The 18610-nt window shown below is 45.2% G+C and overlaps 1 protein-coding gene across 2 annotated transcripts; it reads left to right on the forward strand.

Moving 5' to 3' along the window:
• Positions 1-4595: 4595 nt before the first annotated feature.
• On the forward strand, positions 4596-15982 carry LOC149362702 (uncharacterized). Of its 2 annotated transcripts, none has more exons than XM_089569794.1 (4): positions 4596-4706; positions 6500-6975; positions 11272-11380; positions 13607-15982. In XM_089569794.1, the coding sequence occupies exons 2-4, from the start codon at positions 6500-6502 to the stop codon at positions 13982-13984; spliced, it is 963 nt and encodes a 320-aa protein (XP_089425920.1). In that variant the 5' UTR covers positions 4596-4706; the 3' UTR covers positions 13985-15982. The 2 variants fall into 2 exon arrangements, with proteins under 2 accessions (XP_089425920.1, XP_089425919.1); XM_089569793.1 differs by having other exon boundaries at positions 11272-11470; positions 13607-15981.
• Positions 15983-18610: the final 2628 nt, after the last annotated feature.

Raw genomic sequence — 18610 nt, forward strand, 5'->3', positions numbered from 1 at the left:
AGCTTTTGACGCGAAAGTGTTAAGGATCTCGTAAAGCGGAAAAGATGGCGTGGCCGTCGTCATAGCCGGCGTAGCCGCAGCCGAAAGCTGCCGCGGCTAATGGATGAAAAATCCCAGGAGCACCCGAGGCGGAGACCTTGCGCAGCAGCTCCGCCACCGCGCGGAACCGGAAGCCTCTATCTCCTCTCCCCGCGCGCGGCTGCCGATACTTTTATTGCGTAAGCAATACTGCGCCAGGTTGCCAGCCGTCGCGTAGCTCCTGGCGGTGGCCGAGGTCAAACAGGTGGAGCGCCGTTGCCATAGCAACCATTTCAGCCGCGCTCCACCAGGCGGCAGGACCATCGCTGCGCCGCCGCCGCTGCCGCGTGCCTAGTCGCGTGCTCTCGACGCGTAGGTCGGAATGTGGAGAGAGGAGAGAGGAAGCGGGAGGAAAACGGGGAATAAATAAGCGCGTTCGCCTCGGGCAAAACAGTTGCTGCTTGCTTACGCAACTTGCCCGGTTTAACCAAAGCTAAACCTCATCTAATCCTTTTCGAAGATGTTATTTTATTTTAGGCGTTTTTATTTTTTCATGGTGATGCATGAAATTTCGTAGGAGTCCCTAAGGTGTTTCTGTAGCCTCTACTGACTCTTGATTGAATTCTATATTTGAAATGCAGTCCAAGTACTTTGATGCTCGGAGGAAGCAGCCAGCGACAATGTGGCGAAGTGCGCAGGAGGCCCAGTCTATATGAACGCTTTTTCCGCTATCAGCGCAGCAGGGCTGAAAGACTCTTGACGCTGGGTTTCCAAACAATAGACGAATATAACTGCTCTTCATGCTAAGCCGAGGATTGTTTCCCGCTCTCTGGATATGCGTAATCTGTACTGATAAGTACCAAAGCACACACCGAGGTTCATTCGGAAACTATAGGTGCATTATACAAAGCCTTTTTCGACCAAATGTTTTAGGGGAATTCCCCAAGGTGGAGTAGATTTCTAATAAGGGAGTAATTACTCATTGACGTCCACCCGAGCGCAGCCATACGGCTACAAAGGAACGCTATACAACTTTCTCAGAAACTTCGTAGTTAAAGAAAAATTCGTCCTGGTCCGGGGTTCGAACCCGGGACCACCGCTACACCGGAGCAGTCGCTCTACCAATTGAGCTAACCGGGACGGCAAGCTTATGGTAGGGCGAGAGCGAATTGATCAATAACTCGAAGTGGGAACAGTGTTGACCAAATGTTTTAGGGGAATCCCCCAAGGTGGGATTCCCCTAAAATGCTGAGTAAAATGCTCAGTAAAATGCTGAAAAGAACAGACTTGCATTTACCATTAAGCCATTATAGATTCAGTGGCAACAAAGAGGACGCATTATTCCTTGTGACCTCTTTTTCGACCAAAACCGTTAACCAGGTTGTAGAGGCGGACGGAAGACAGGCCAGACGCGGTTGCTTCCTGATTGTTACGCGCTGACAACTCGCATTGGCCGCTTCCGGCGAGCGACTCGCAGCCCGGCGAACATATCTAGTCCGGCTTGATTGACGGCGAACAGCCGCCAGGCGGTCGTTGGCAAGTTTTTCGGGAAAAAACCCACACCATTCATAATCGATCGGCCTTAATGACATCACACATTATGCCAAACGACCGCAGCGGTGCACTAGCCGTTTGAGCATCCAGTTCGCATGCGGGAGGTGCGAGGTTCGATCCCCAGTGCCGCCGGGTACCCACCAGTGACACAACGGGCACCAGCTTTCCTCTGCCTGGTGCTCGGCTTCTATAGGGTGAAATGCTTGGGAAATGGGCCTTTGACCCCACCTTGCGAAGACGAAAATACCTTTGTGCTATGCGCTTTTTGGCCACAGATGCCCTTGCGCCATAAAATCATCATCATCATCATCATCATTATCACATTATGCTAAACAATTAACATGGGGCTCCACCGCACGCGTGTTGCCTCCGGTAGTTGGCAAACATCGGAAATGCATCTACGGATTTCAGAGATGCTTGTACTTGAAATGACTACTTCCATGGCTTGTCTCCAAAATCAGACTGCCATAACAAGCCCAGATATGACTCAGACATTACTGAACAGTTAAATGACAGCGCAGTTTAGATTAATGAGCGTGCAACACCGACACCGACATTTATTTTATCATTGCATAGTTACCCCCATATTGCATAGCGACAAATGCAAAGCATTCAACAAAAATGTGCGAGAAATTTTGAATAGTTTTTAAGTGTACTATACCTATGTGTTTATACAGCAACATTCACAAATTTTTTTCACTATCCTGCGTCAGATCATGCCCGCGGCTCACACATTCTTCACTCATGATACAAAGATAGTACTGCAATAAACATCAATATTACACCTGTAGCCTTTGCTGTACGAGGTCAAAAAGGCGCACTCTACCTCACGGGAAACTGTCATAGAAAGTAAATTTATTTTTCGTGCACGTGAGGTGATTTTCCTTGAAATGGCTCTGCTGCCACGGTGCCTCGCAAACTGCAACCGCTATTCGTAAAGGCAAACTCAACTCCAGTTTCCAAAACAGAGTTCACGCCCGGGTTCGTCAGTAGCTGCCCTTATGACGAAAGAACCCAGCCATTAGAGGTGTAGCTCAGTTTCCTTGAGCTACCGGTCTTCCGCCGTTGTTTACACATCTATAAGTTAGTCTTCTTTCTTTGATAATACGTGCTAACGGTTCAAGAAACCGCATTACAAAAGTATATGGTAATCACCAGCGTGCGATGACGATTATATGGCAGCAACAGCCGGCAAGATCATAAGGCCCATTTCAAACTCTGACGTAAGGTCGAGCAATATTTTTCACCTCGGGAGGTCAGTAACTGGATTGTGACCTGCGGCAGTCACTGCCCGATAGTTGCACGCTAAGCATCGGTTTCTATTTGCTTCTTTAATCGGCTTCCGTATCGCTTTTGAAATAAGGTGTCACAGTTAAGCTGAACTTCAGCATGATAACAAAACGTGTGCAGTATGATAAAATAATCTTATAAAATGCAAGACAACAAAAGAGACGAGAGAGTCACTTCTTTATTTACTTAACAAAGACTTGCAGGAGGTGCGCCGGGTGGAAGCTGCTTTCGGCCCGGGAAGAAGAAGACGACACTTCGCTCTGCGCCACGGCTGTGCTGGTGGTGGTGCGTGGCTGTGGGATGAACCATGATGCCTTGGTGTGCCTGCGTGCTCATCAATGACGCGGCCGTTCTACGAGGAACGATTTGGCCAGGTCCTAGATTAAGTCTCTAGGTCAGATTAATGTGAATTTCAGGGCGCGTTTGGCTGAGGTATGTCGTTTACCGATCCGGGTGGAGGGCACGTCAGCGCTTAAAACCGGTTTAAAATGCGGTGCTTTATCTAGAAGCCCGTATCCCTGATCTTAATTCCCGTTTCCAACGTATGGCGGTGCGTACTTTCCTCAGGTTCTTTGACCCGGGCCCCGGCATCAATACTCCCAATACTCCCGATGTCTGAGGTGTCAATAATGCTTCTGCTATGCAGAACCCCCCCCCCCCCCACCCCACCCCATAAATTTGTATTTATGCAGACGCGGGTCACAAACCTTTGTGACAGATGCGGAGAAGTTGATCGACAGAGCATATTCTTCTCTCTTGCGTGCGGTTCGCACTCCAAAGAAACTTATCTGGAGGACCCCCTTTCGAGATTAGGGCTCCCTGTGAACTCTCAGTTCTTCTCTGGTTCGGTTAAACTAGTCAAACCGAGAAAGAAGGTCTCTTAATGTTCGCCCCGAAGTGCGCCGCAATTTTCGTAGAATGTTTGACTGAGTTTACCTAGAAAGGGAGCTCAAAGCATTTCATACTTTGCACCAAGGCTTATTTATAAGGATATTTAGGCGCGTGAGCAGAGTTCGAGCCAAATTTTCAGGCTTATTGCATTGCAAGAGCCTTGATTTCGTATGGTAAATGCGGAACGATATGTTTTTTAGAAGTTAGAGAACCTTATTGTTGGGAATGCATTTCAATCTAAGTACACTTCAGTAAGGAGAGGCAAACTTGAACGTCTCGACAGAAGGAGATACAAGGTTTCCTCTGAAAAAGGTGCTGCTTTCGGACTTTTTTTTCTGACACCGGAAAGCTGGAAGAGCTGTGTGGCAGTGAAGGCATCCAACAGCTATATATTCTGAGGTGCTCCAATGTTCGCCGCCTATTCGGGAACCACTTCACTCTGGAAGGATACGGATGAGACGCGTACTGAATAGAGAGGGGAGTGCAACTTAGACATACGTCCTTGGATTCATCGAAGTTGTGTTTGAAACAAGGCTGGGATTCACTTTTAAGAATATAAGCAATTTATCCACCTTCAGACTCATATGTGCGTTTATTTGATCCCCACGGATAGTTCGCACTGGTACACCTTGAGCACAACCTGCCTACGCCTCAACGGGTGTCAGACGCTTCATTTCACTCTGATATCGACATCAGCGTGTAGAGAGGAGAAAAAACCAACATGGGCGGCGCTGGGAAAGATAAGGCTCACTGATATAGTTTTATCTCAGCGTTTCTGACGTCTTATTCACGGCTTTGTTCGAATATGAATGATAGCGAATGACTGGTCAGCTAATGATTGGCTTGTTCTTTGCGAAATTTGCTCTTGTCTCACCGGAGCAGGATATGAGACACTTACGGTCAGACGAGAAGTTTCTGTTTCTCACTGGCTGCGGACCTTTGCGGACACAAAAGTGAGTATCAATTTCGTCGCAGAGGTACTTCGGGAAGAGATGCTTGCGCGAAGTCGCAGTGAAGGCTGGTGGCACCTACAATGTAAACGGGCTCTTTCGGAACTCCCAGGCCGAATTCATAAAAATTATTTCGTTGTCGTTAGCTACTCCGTCCACGTTAGCTGAATTCATGTGGTAGCCCGAAAATTGTGTTGTGTTGGGTTTAATGGCACATAGGCATGTAAGGCCATCAGGCACCAAGAACAAGGTATAGGAAATGTTTTCTGTGGGATTTAATAAAAATGCGGAAAGTGATCAGTGGTGCAAAAGGGCCTAAAAAGTTTAACTACCCAGTAATAACGGACAAAACGAGATTTAAAAATGGCTGATGGTAAAAGCTTTAAAAAAAAAGGTCAGGCAGCTTCGGCTATACTTGGCTGGGCAAGGATATCGAAGATCCCAACCAATCAAATAAAAGCCTCAGCCTTCTTCTCAGGAATGAGCAAGTGGCTGAGGTGTATCATGCAGTAAAGCTAGCCAGTGGTTCAATATTTACAGTTTTTCAAGTACGCCTGCTTCTTTTAAAAAGCTAGAAATATAAGGTATGTTAACAATGACATTGCCATCTAAGAGCAGTGCTGGATGAAAAGGAATGCATCATTGTAAAATTGACTCAGGTACTTTTTTTTAGTTTTTCAAATTTAACACAAGCGATTAAAATATGGTTAACCGTAAGTTCGTCTCCGCATTCGTCGCAAACAGGTTTGTCTTGTTTGGTTAGTAGGCAGTTGTGCGTAAGATGCGTGTGGCCTATTCGGAGACGGCATAGGATCACTTCCTTTAAACGTTCCTGGTGCACGCAAGATAATACTATTATTTCTTACGAGCTCAATGACTCCCATCGAATCTAGCACATTGTCGCAGAATGGCAGCGCCCGTAGAGTTTGCGCCTGAAACTAACAAAGAAAAAAAAAACAGCGGGTTCTCCATGCGACACCTACCGCTCCTTCGCTCGCTTTAAAAATGCTGCCACTCGGAGCACTCAGAGCTACAAAGCTAGAATACTGAAGGGCGCACTTTGGGTTTTGCGCAACAATTACTGCACCGTACTGTCTCTCATAAACTCTTCGTCACAACGAGTGCAGCGCATTTTGAGTGTCCGTGAGAGCAATTGAGAACTGTATTCTAAAATCTCACCGTTTTGAGCCATGCTTACAAGCTGACGGTGTCGTAAAAAACAACGCTACTGCCCTGCATTCTATCATTTAATCTGTAACACCAACTGTAAAAGCTTAATTACTAGGTGAATGATTTTGATTTATTTTAAAACAATAATGGAACTTATTTGAGTTAATTTTATTTAATTAAACTCAATTCTATGTACACCGACCGAGATGTGCGTGCGGCAAAGCGCAGAGGCGGGAGAGGGAATGTATGACCGGAAGGAGCGAGAAAAGGTGGAAGGTGGCCAAATGGCTTGGGAGGCTATGGCAAGAGCGGATCAATGCTCAACCGGAAGGCGGCTGCAACGGGATGACCACGGAGGGTGGCTACCGTAGAAAGAGGAGATTCAAACACTTCTACCACAAGGGATTGTGAGAACCATGCTGCGCTTCTGGACTTCCCGCCATTCTCACGCGCACTATCACGGTGTCCAGCTGGCAGTTGCAGTGATTTTCTTTTTAATTAATGTTTATTCCACGTTATCACCTGAACGCGACCATTGGCGCTGTCGCGCTAATATTCGCAACAGGCAAATGTAGGAAACGCATATCTGAAGTTTTGTCGCCTACGATTTTTTTCCTGCATTCCAGATGGCTACGTCGACTCGGGGAAGTAGCTACAAACTGTCGGGATTCCATCAGTTTTCGTCATGGTGCCCCATCTCCTTTAAGGAGAGTCTGCCAAGCATCAGAATTTGCAGACTGTGCGGCGTCGTACCATCGGTGCTGAACCTCTTACCATGCAGGCACGGCGTGTGTGACTTTTGCAAGTCACTGGCCTTGAAGGGTACTCGAAAATGCCCCATAGACGGAGAAAGATTGAAGGAAACAGATGTTAGAAAACTCGAATGCTCGCTAAGAGAGCTAACTGAACGGGACGTGTACTGCCCGAACAATGGCGGGACCCGCACTGGCTGCTATTTCAGTGGAAAACTGCGCGATCTCCCGAAACATCTTTCAGAGGACTGCATGCATGTCCAAGTGCAATGCCCTCAGTGTGGAGAAGACTTCAAGAGAAGGGGCATAATTTTCCACCATTCAAGATGCGAAGGCATGGACTCGCGAAGGTGAGCTACATTAACAAGTTCAGAGGCAGAGAGAATTAACTCAGTAGAGAAAATTTCAGTTAAGGAGCATTGCCAACAGTAGTTTAACAATCATTGTTCTCGCCTAGAGAAAATTAATTTATTGCGAATGATGAGACACATACTGCTCACATATTGCGTAAGTTAATTATAGGATAGTCGTGATAGAATGACTTGCAAGCAACTCCAAGAAAGAGATTTCGTCCGGGCGACTTTCTATAAGATTTTTTCACGTCATTGTTTGCCGATTAGCCCAAGTGGATGTGTGTTTAAAAGTTTCCAAAACAGTATCTAAAAAAAACTGCACTGCATGAATATCAGGACTGGCCCAATAAAGCGCATTAGTGTTTTGACCGACTGTCTAATAAATAAAAAAAGTATAATTTTAGAAGACACCGCAGAACTTTGAACTAACTGTTTACTATTCTACTCTGCGATCGGTCGTTTTGTCAACTTCTATGTGTTTTTTGTCAGTTCGTCACTTAGGGTTAAGCGGCGGTGAATCGTGCTCTCACTCGTGTCCATATCTCATATTATGCTCCTAAGAGGAACAACAGGGCAGAAAACTGAGCTAGTTGGTATACATTCATTGTATACCGTTCATTGTATACCGTTCCTGCCGTTCCTAAGAGGAACGGCAGCACATCGAATAAACAAACCTTTAGTTAAATCGCGAAGATGACTACGGCTCTTTTATTATGTCCGCCATTTTTCTCCAAAAGCGGCATGCGTTGCTTGCGTCGCAATCATTTCAGAAGCTGTGGCTTCAAAAATTGTGTTCATTCACGCCAAGTAGAGAGGGTCATGGTTTTTATCATGGACCTCTTCGTTTGAAATGATCTGATCGCATCAGAACGCTGTCGGCATTGGCTAGTGCATTGTTTATCTGTATTGTTAAAGAAAAGTAGTCAAGAAGTGGTTGCAGTGGACAGTGTGACAAATCAGTGTGGGAGCACTCAGTGGCAGATTCTAAAGTACCGCTGCATGTGTCGGTGCAATTCAACTTATGCCCTGGCTTAATGAAGCGTGATCATTTTCGGATTGAGAACAGGCCTCGGCGGTGCAAACTTTCGTTTCACTACCAGTGTTGCAGCCGGCGACCTGCGTGCCCAGAGCTGATAGCCAGTTTTCAATCCCCGCTGATGAGACCACTAATGTACAAAAAAACGCAAGAACTGAAATTAGAGACGAAATAACCTGTTTTGAAGGTTCGAAGTTTTTTGCAAGATGGAGAACTGTGACACCCGGAGCTGCTCATTGTCTAAATCGGTCGATCTCACTCACAAAAAATTAGCACTTGTGCGCAAGTGTGAGTATAGATTCCTATCACTAAGGTCTCCTCAGAAGCCGAAGTGTCGCCGCCGTTCAGTAGTGCGCGTTGCGTGCGCGATCGCGTCTATTTAACGTACCTTAACACGTGCGCTGAAATTCTGTTTTACCCAGCATCACAATCATCCAGAAAATGTTTTCATGTATGGGATACTAGGACTCGAAAACGGGTTTTTGTCGATTATAACCACTACACAGCGACGGCTTCTCACGCAGAGCATTGCGTTTTGCGGTCGTCCATGTGAGACCAGTAAGTGAACGCCCCTCTCTAGAAATCTTGAAAGCATTTCAAACAAGGCTGAAATAAATTACTGCTGTTACTTTCCTAGCAACGGAGGAAACTCGTTCAAAATCTTACTTTATTTTCCGTCACGGACAAAAGGAAAGAGTGCGAGCGCTGTGGTTGCTCATTCAACCGAATCGATACCTACGTCTTACATACATTAAGGTGACAGATGCCTAACTGCTAAGCGACGATTTTCGAAGGCGTAAAATATTATAGCTTCTTTCTTTTAAAACGACTGCAACCAAAAGAGAGTTGCACTGCCTACAAATATCGAATAAATATGGGCAGCAGATTTATTATTTACGTAGCTCGAGGGCCATTTAACGTATCATTTTGATGAAATTCCCATCGTAGATTAGGAAATACTTCACTTTTCTGACCTTGTTTCAAGGCGCACGTAGTAGCTCATGTTAGTTGATGGTTTGTTTTATCAGTGCAGTTTAAAAGCAGTATTTCTTTATTGCTGCTCGTATAGAACCTGAACATTTTCTCTCCACGAAGAGTTGCGCATATTTTTTGCACCGATATTGATTCCTGCTGAAGGATCACCAGCGCACCTGACTGTTAGTGGCGTTTGGCACTGTTCATGTAGCGTGCGCATTATTTGATTAGTTCAAAGAGATCTGCGAGCAGCCGTTAGTTTGATATGGGCGACCGCCATTTAAGTGTGTTGTTAACATGGTAGCTGCAGAATAACTATTCTGTGGACAAAAGTTGCCCAAATTGGAAGTTCGAGTTGTGCCTGCCTTCCTGTTGCCAGCGATGGCTTGCATGCCTGTAGTCACCGCCACTGATGCTGAAGGCCTCCACTGCTTTGAGCATTAACGGAAGAGTGTCGGCAAACAGCCTGCACGCGATCCATAGCGACAGTCTATAGACAGCCGGCGATCGTGTACTCACATGACTTCGTGGACCTTCGCCTATAGGCTGTCTTTTAGGCGCGCCTTGGTATATACGATGTCTAGAGAGCCTTACATTGTTATTTCGATCACATTTCCTATTAAAATGGTGCTTTTGTAGACGTAAGCAGATCCTATCGAGAGTACTTTGACTATTACAAGCTGAGGCCTTCATGACTGCAATTCGCAGTGATACGAACGATGTTTGCTTTAGTTGAAGAAGTTCGGATATGCAACATCAGGCTGAATATTTTTGAGGTTCCCAGCATATGTTATCTTTACCCCTTTTCCTTAAGGAACATCCTCTGGTGTTCAGAAGAACCTAGCTGAATGTCCAAGAGACGGAGCAACCGAGAAATGTACCGAGAATCGGGCTTATTTGAAACAGTTATCGGAGAATGCCGTGGAGGATAATGTAATAGCACAGACGCAACGCTTGGAAGACGCATGGTAACAGCATTCGAAATTAGTGCTAAGTTATTCTATCAACAAAAAACATATTCCAAAGATTGTCTGGACCAAAGGGCCATCATTTTATTGTTTAGAAAGAACTGAAGCTTAGAAGAAACTAATGGTAGTTGTAAAAAGAAAAAAGAAGTGTCTTTGATGTGAGTGCACCTAAATTCAGGATGGTGCAAAAGTGTTTTCTTGAGCCTATTCACAGAAAAATTTTATGCCTTCCCTGATGGCAGAAGTAACCACAACCCTGATCTATTTGTAAGCGTCACGGGGGGCGCTTCTGGTGAATATCGGTTATACGCGCAGCTAAAAGCCATCTTTTTTTCTTTAGTAGGTGTCATTAGGTGCTCAATTTCAATGTAAAAAAAGGCTAAGGCATACGAGGTACACGAGGGCGGTATTAAAAGAAATTCTTTCACGCAAGGCTTTTATTCTTGAAGTTGTGGGCAACATAACCGTTTGTTGCACATCTTACGCAAATGTGAGCAAAGCGAACCTGCGGCTCTTTCCCCAAGCACGCTGGAGTTAGAATCGATATCTTAGTACAGTCGAATTCAGCTCACATTGTGGCTAAGGAGTTTTCTGAAGTTAAGTACAGAATGCAATCGATGAAATTGCTCCAAACAGTAAGCTTACAAGTGTACACTTCGACGCACGTGGACAGACAGACATTGTCAACTGGAACAACATCACCTTGTTCCCGGTTTATATCATCATGGGTATTTTGAAAAAAAAAACGCCTAAATTGCCTGTCTGACAGACAGCGGTATTATTATAGCAATTTCCCAGCCATTGCGGCGCTATGTACAAAATTTGCACACATCTATAATAAATTTACCAGTATGGATTTCGTGTCATCCAGATGAGAACCACAGAGAGAGAGAGAAATGAACGGAGAGGCAGGGAGGTTAACCAGGCGATGTACAGTTGGCTACCCTACACTTGGGGAGGGGAACAAAGGGGAAAAACGGAAAAAGAGCGGCAATGAAATGAGTTATTCAAGTGTCCATCGACCACTTCATTTACTATAGACAGAAAAAACCCGGAATGCTTTCGCAGCAAGCTGATAAAAGCCAAGCTAATGAGCTCTGTTGTTCATTCAATAGACTATTTGTATTGACAGTTACCAATTTGCTAACACAAGTGCTAAGTTGCGTCTGGATGAGAAAGTTTCTTTTGTCTCGGCGATGCATGGATTTTTGCGGCAGCCGTTTTTTTGCCTCTGCTTGTTGTTAGCAAAAGTAATATTGTTTTTACTGTCTGTAGGGTTGGCACCAATGTTTAATGTAATTTTTTTTTCTACAGTATGTCGACGCTCGGAGGAAGCGGCCAGCGACAGAGTGGCAAAATGCGCAGAAAGCCCTATGAACGCCCTTTCGACCCTCAATGCAGCACTGCTCAAGGACGCCGTACGGTACGCTTCGAAACAACGGATCAAGAAAACGGCTCTCCACGGCAAGCCGGGGAAAAATTCTTCCTCCCTAAATCTGGAGGACCCTTTCCGGTAAACACCAAACAGAGCGACTCTGTACACAAGCCGATATCCTCTGTGTAACGACTTATGTATTTACACTGATGATGACTATTCTTTTAGTTGCAGCATGAAAAAGAGGGTAAATGAAGGGAAGTATGTTGAGCAGGACGGAAGATAAGTTAGAGGGGAGAAAATGAACTCACAAAAGCTCGACGGCTCTTCAACGTGAAATGCATTTCGCGAATCATGCGCCGTCCAAACCGTACGTTTTGAGTTGGATATGTGTTTAGCCTAGATGTCCCGAATTTTCACGAGCCTTTATCTTCAACATCTTGATAACGCCGCTGAATCTAACGTAATTGAGCATCTTGAGGTCCTAGTTGATGCGCCGACATGTAAATAATACATAATCGCCAGGGAATATTAACAGTATAGTAACGATGCAAATTGATTTGTAGCTCATGACAAGATAAACCTAGCAGGGGTTGCGAGCTTGTCAAGATGTCTGAGTAGAGCTCCCAGGTTTCACATCATTGCAGAAAGTATTTTTACAACCATTTTTATTGGCGAATAGTTTGGTCACACTCATCAAAGCTGCAAACGGAGCGTGGAATTATTTGCTGTGAGAGAATGATTCCAAACATAATCATCGCCTCATTTCACTCGCTACACCCATTGCTTCCTGCCTTCAAAGAGACTAGGGGTCTAAATCCGGGCGAATGCCACCGCAAGATTGTAAAGTTGCTGTTCCGTGTTTTGTTGCTAAGCATAAAGAGCGAACATCATCGCCAAACAATTGACTTATTTATCTAATTGCGTTCTACCTTGCTCATCATTCTCTGTAGACGTCTTTTGTCCCCTCGACTGATCACAGGTGGCCGTCTGTTGAACGTCCGCTGGATTACCAATGTTTTAGGAAGATAACAAAAACCAGCTAGAGAAATGATGAGCAACCCTTCGGGAATGGAGGAGCGATTCGGGCTGTCAACCTGAAACCCCAGAGGCGTGGGTTGAAATACTCCTTACACTCGCAATTTTATCCGGTGCGCTTTATTCTGCGAGTTTTTAATGGTGTAGACGGACCAACGGAAATTAGTGTGCGGACAAAGGGGGTGAAAATGTAGCCATTAAATGCATTCCTCCTTTAAAAATTCAGAGGTCACTTAAGGCTGCTCAAGAGCTGTGAAGGCAAAAGCAACATAACCGTTTGTTGCACATTTACGGAAATGTGAGCAAATGTGTGTCATCGTGAGCGTTCGGCATGGACACAGGTTTGCACTGAAAAATGAAACGGAGGCACGACTCCAAACGCTGATTCCACAAACGCTGAATCCACAAAGGTCCGACTGCAACACTCCGACACACGGTTCGAATACTTGTCATGAGCTAGCCACCGCCCTGGCTACGAAGAGTATGCTATATGGGACTAGAAATCGTATCACCCCCCCCGGAACGCTGTTCGATGAACGGTTGCGGCACAATTTTAATACGAAAATTGGTTTTCAGGAAAAGAAATGACCCACCAATTCTCTGAAATCTCGGTGGACACCACAACCACGCCTTAAAGAAAGATGTATAGTTTTTAAAGGCATACAACTGAAGGTATATATGTCGTCGGTTCAAATACCTATCGCAAGCTAGCCTGCAGCTTGGCGGGCTTGTTAGCTATATGCAAAGAGAAATCGTGTGACACTACCCGGAATGCTGTACGACCAACGCTGTACGACCAACAGCTGCGCACACTCTTGGCAGGAATGTAGTAGTCGGAACATTGGGGACAGCCAGTGGGGTGTATATAAGATGGATAAAATTTATGGGATTGTGCTGGGATTTTCTGTACCCTCTGAGTACACACACTAACACACTCCGCGACTTTTCTCGTTTTCGTAATGGGGTTGGTAAAGCCTTCGCCTTAATAACAACACATGGCTTCTTGTGTGCTACCTTTTAAGCCCGGTGGCTGTGGCTAAGCTCATATTTAGGGCCGAAATTGGAACCTAGTGTTAAAATGCAAGTTGGTATTTTTAATACGAACGATTTTGTGGCTTGTTTTCTTTCTCGGGTCCAGACTGAATATCTAGTAATACCTTATTAGTTCCCCACTGAACTCATAAATTGTGGCGCCCGCAATTTGTTATAAATTTCCTCTTCGATGGGTTTTCTCAGGTCCAGCATCCACTACCGATGGAACCCGAACGCAGGGCGGACAGCACCTGTAACATGAACCACGAAATTCAATTTGTGGATTGTGTAAAAGGTGTGGTGTACAGAATTCCTCTGATGTGCGGATATCACTACGTGGGTGAGACTTCAGAGTGCTTGAATGAGAGCCTCAGGCGGCTGCGTTGCTTACTAGGAACCGGCGTCGGAAATCTAGCGAAGCATTGTAGTCGGTGCACAGATTGCCAGCCTTTGTTCCACCTTACGGCTGTGTTAGAAAATTTTTCGAACCAGTCGGAGCGATTGGTCTTGGAAGCAGAATACGTAAATGAAGAAGGTGAGAAGTGTATCAGCGACCGCCATATCGGCACTTCGAGGACATGAAGAGCCAAGGTTCTCGATGCTGTCGTATCTCCCATAAACTTGGCAGTACTCCAAATATCGATCATATATTGTTGCTAGGAAAAAGTAAAGGAGGGGGTGTGCGAGAAGGCGTAAGAAAATGTTGCTTTTTGTGGCTACTGGGTAAAGTAACTTGTCAAACCCTTAACGCACACGTGATCACAAACAGCTTCCTTACTCGAGCATATTGCGCCAGTAAACATAATTTGAGCACTTTGCCGAAGAACTGAGCCAGGAGTTTAACATGCTTGACACAAGTAAAATTTTGCATAGCTGGTCGAGAGTGAAAATGCGCAGGCGTCAGGAAATTGATGGATGTAAAATACTGCTGAGTCTCTTCTTAGACCTAATCAAGTCGTTTCACACCTTGGACGGTGCATCAACTCAAAACTGACGATAATGGGATTTATTGGGCTGCATTATTTGTTATTCTCTTATTATTTCACCAGAAAGACGAGGTGGCTAGAATACAGAATGGGAATAGCCCTTTACTGCCACTTAATTTTGGTACACTTCAGTATTCAATTCTGGGCATTTTGTTTGTTTAGTCGATATATATAAGATTTTTACCAACTGCCACTTAATTCCACAATTCTTCAGTATGCTGTTGACACTAAACTGGTGATGTGAGCTTACAACCACAGCAACACTGCTTCTTTAATCCAAAAATATGTGAAAAAAAGTTTGGACTTGTCTGACCGGAATTATATTTTTGTTCATAAATAAAATACACAACTGATGTTCTTCCCATCTCTCACAAGAAAATCGAGCCCCCTGAGGATCTTTACATGCGGCAGAAAATTGTGAGGATTGCTCTTGCAGTAGTGTGAGTTATTACACAAAGGTCACATATCAAGGAATGCGTTTTAACGAGTTACTGTCCTGGACTCACCGCATTGAATTTATCGCGTAGAAACTAAGAACTGTTTGTACGGTTATATGCAAACTAAGACCAGTATGTAATTTACAGTTACAGTTGACGATTTATGAAACATTTGGAGAGTCAGTGTTGCAGTACGGATTGGCAGTGCAGGGATGGGCCTTCAGTTGTAAACTTAATGTGTTAAATAGGATATTGCAAGAAATTTCAGTGAATGTTGCATATGGCACCAGAAATTGCGGGTTAAAGTAAAGTACAAACAATGAAGAGATTTCGAATTCTTAACGTGCATATGTTGCTAGAAAAATTTGTTTTGAACAAGTATTTCTTTTCAAATTCTTTCAAAAATAAGGCTTAAAACAGCGTTACGTAGTTGTTGTTAAACATTTGTTCTACCATGAGTGTCTTTCCAGGTGAAATGACTCGAGCTTATTATATTCCATTCAATTTTAATCAAATGTCCATTGAAACAGCGCTAGTCTCAACATGGAAGGCAAGAAAATTAGTGGAAGTGTGTGTTAATGGCCTAACAATTTAATTCAGTGTTTTTGCTCTGATCAAGAGGTTTGTTTGGTTAACTGTATGTTTTTGAATTGAGAGGTTGAAAGCACCACACTTATTTGGGTTTTCTCCTTTATACCTGCACTTATGTGCACCCCAACAGCACTATTTACTGTGCGGTAGTGTTGCAACTGAATGAACATTTGTAATTATTGAAATCCACCCCTTCTGTTTATTTTTTTCCTCCGCAGATGTGCGATGTGCACTGTGCTGATGGTTGTGTATTCATTTATAATGCAGAATTTATTTGCTGTTGTCGTTTCACCGGGCTGCTGTCTTGCAAAAAAGTATGAATTATTCACTTGTAGATTGTAATCGTATGATAATAAATAAAACAGATCAATGTTCAAAGTTTCCTGTTCATCTCCGTCCAGTCCCAAATCGTCATCAAGCAAACACGGCCAGTCGCTAGGCTAACTACCGGATTGTATATAGACAGCCGTAAAGCCTAGCATTTCTCTCTTGGTCTGGTAACACGCTAAGCATGTAGAAGCACTCATAAAATAAACAGTAGTTTGTTTTTCTTCGCTGTTTCGAGTGCCAGGTTGCCTTCATCCCATACTGCAGAGTACAAGTGCGACTAGCGACGAGGATGCGGTTGACCGACCATACAATCTGACAAGGCAGCATCGAGGAACGACACTAAATTACCACACGAAGAAAATAACACAGCCAACGTCGCAGCGGCCAGAGTGAGCATGATTCGCCTGTGACACCTAGAACCGCCCGACGAGCCGACCGATAATAGGCCGTCGTTCAAGGAAAGACTTGTAAGTCGCCGAAGATGATGAGGTGCGCACTTGTTTCAGCTTTGTCGGTTTCAAAACATATGCTCATCCTGAAGTCGGTCTCGGCGCCATAATTGCCGTCGACCAACTCGTTTGGCGCACTGAAGAACTTCCTGAAAGGACACTTGGTGCCGCAGACCTCATTTATGGCGGAACCTACAAAAGTGTACAAGCTTTCCGCAACGACACAACGAAAGCATCGCGAAATTAATCGCAAAACTGCGAAATCGGGCTACGACGTGCGACTTCGAAAACTTCCTCGACCAGGCACCACGCGATCGTTTTATGTGCGGCCTTAAACGCGAAGATACTCAGCGAGCCATGTTTACAGGAGGAAAGAAGCCGACGCTCACAAGTGTGGTGGAGAAAGCGCTCGCCATGGAAGCCTGAACCAAGAGCACCGTCCAAGCGCAAGCAGCGGAAGGATCGGTTTCTAATGTATACGAGGCTGAAGCAAAGAGAGGCACGTACAATAGCCGGGAAACTAATTGTCCATCGACGGCTGCCTGTTCCAGCTGCGGTTCCCCAGTTACTTGGGCAGAGGCTGCCCGCATATATGCATGCGTCAAGTGCCAGAATAATGGGTGCATGCAACGAGTGTGTCACAGTGCTGCGCAGGGCAAACAAAAATCAAAGCAGAAAGTTCGAATGCACGTGGAAGTAACCGACGAAGGTATTATAGACAGGAACGTCGTGAAGGGTCGTGACCACGACCCAACGAGACTGCGGACAAGAGGCCACTATCACTGGAAACAGACGCCGGTGCTGTGCTGTGATCATTCCGCTACAGCCGTTTAAGAAGACGTACAGCAGCAAGAATCGCTCACCGATTGCACTCAGGTTCTGTGCGTACGCGGCAGCACTCGTTGTTGCTGAGAGAAGATGCGCGCGCGGAAGGCTTACCCTTCTGCTATTCAAACAGCCGTCGAAGCTGAGCTGCAACAACTCGAAAGACATGGAACTTAAACTAAGACTACGAGAGAGTTCGAGACAGCGGTGGCATCGTTAGATCAGACAGGCGCCGGTGTTAGCTTGGATTACAGGGCAACCGGCACATGATTCCAAGGGCTGAAGACCTTCTTGCCGCTGTTGCAGGAGGCCAGCAGTTCTCGAAACAACTCTCTGCCGGTCCTTCCAGGAGGTGCTGATGGTAGAAGAACGTAATAAGTACGCCATCTTCTGCATTAAGAAGTAGTTGGACTTCTGTATTTTTATTTTTTGAAAATTCGGCGGTCTTTTTTGGTGCTTATTTAAGAACGCAGGTCTCGGTATTTTTTTTTAGCTAAATATATTTCCTACGAATGGACTACCGAAGTACCCCTGCGCTGTCGAATGTTTATCTTGGCGTTTTGTCCGTCTGAGCATTCGGAGTTACGAGTAATTAACATCGAAATCATCATTAACTACTGCCAAAGAACAGAAAGCAGTGCTCTGTATGTAGAAATATACGCTGTCGCAACAGAAAGGCTAACGTAAGTTAAATGATAGACAGATTGTTTGTAAAACATTTTATTCGTGGGAAAGTGCATGGCTCCAAGATGTAGCGTTAATTAAACGGTCAAGAGTACACAGCCCTCGAAGGCTTTGCCAGCCCATTCAACCGCCAGAACTTCCGTTCTGCGGTCTTGCGACGAACAAAAAGAACATTTAAATGTAATTGCGGGGGTGTTCAACGAAAAAGTGGTGCATCATTTGGACTGCGTGCTGACGACCGCGATGGAGCGGCTGCTTTGCCGTCCAAGTAGCCAAAACATCACACCTTTTTTTTGACACTTCGGCTTCGTTTCGCGTTTTCTTACGTGAAATGTAGTCCACTTTACTTGACCAAGTAACTGCCCTAACCGGGTAATGACAGCAATCAGCGCTGCGCTAGTAGACAACTTTTGGCAACAGTGTGGAATTTCTCCGTCTGTAGAGGCAAGTAAGGTAGCGGAACAATATATCTAAATGCCGCCGCGGTGGCTCAGCGGTTACGGTGCTCGGCTGCTGTCCCGAAAGACGCGGGTTCGATCCCGGCCGCGGCGGCTAGAATTTCTTTGGAGGAGAAATTCTAGAGGCCCGTGTACTGTGCGATGTCAGTGCACGTTAAAGAACCCCAGGTGGTTCAAATTTCCGGAGCCCTCCACTACGGCGTCTCTCATAGCCGCTTTGGGACGTTAAACCCCATAAACCAAACCAAACCAATATCTCTAAATTTGCAATTGAGCTACGTAATCCAATTTTACATCGCGTCATAGCGCTCCTGCCTTCCACACGTTATGAATTCTCTCCTATGACGAGTGTAACACCTACTGGATAGCCGGCTAGCTGTGGCGCGCATGCCAAAAATACTAACCTTTTTCCGTTAAAATAACATCACATTCGGCGCACTTTTATCGG

Source organism: Amblyomma mixtum, chromosome 2, assembly GCF_055824585.1.
Source record: "Amblyomma mixtum isolate Tamu chromosome 2, ASM5582458v1, whole genome shotgun sequence".
Classification (NCBI taxonomy): Eukaryota; Metazoa; Arthropoda; class Arachnida; order Ixodida; family Ixodidae; genus Amblyomma; species Amblyomma mixtum.

What these genes read in the sequence shown, in the direction of transcription:
- LOC149362702 (XM_089569793.1), top strand. Translation starts at nt 6,500, where the DNA reads ATGGCTACGTCGACTCGGGGAAGTAGCTACAAACTGTCGGGATTCCAT. An exon ending in GAAGGCATGGACTCGCGAAG is followed by an intron (nt 6,976 to 11,271) that starts GTGAGCTACATT and finishes TTTTTTCTACAG; the next exon opens with TATGTCGACGCTCGGAGGAA. An exon ending in AATCTGGAGGACCCTTTCCG is followed by an intron (nt 11,471 to 13,606) that starts GTAAACACCAAA and finishes GGGTTTTCTCAG; the next exon opens with GTCCAGCATCCACTACCGAT.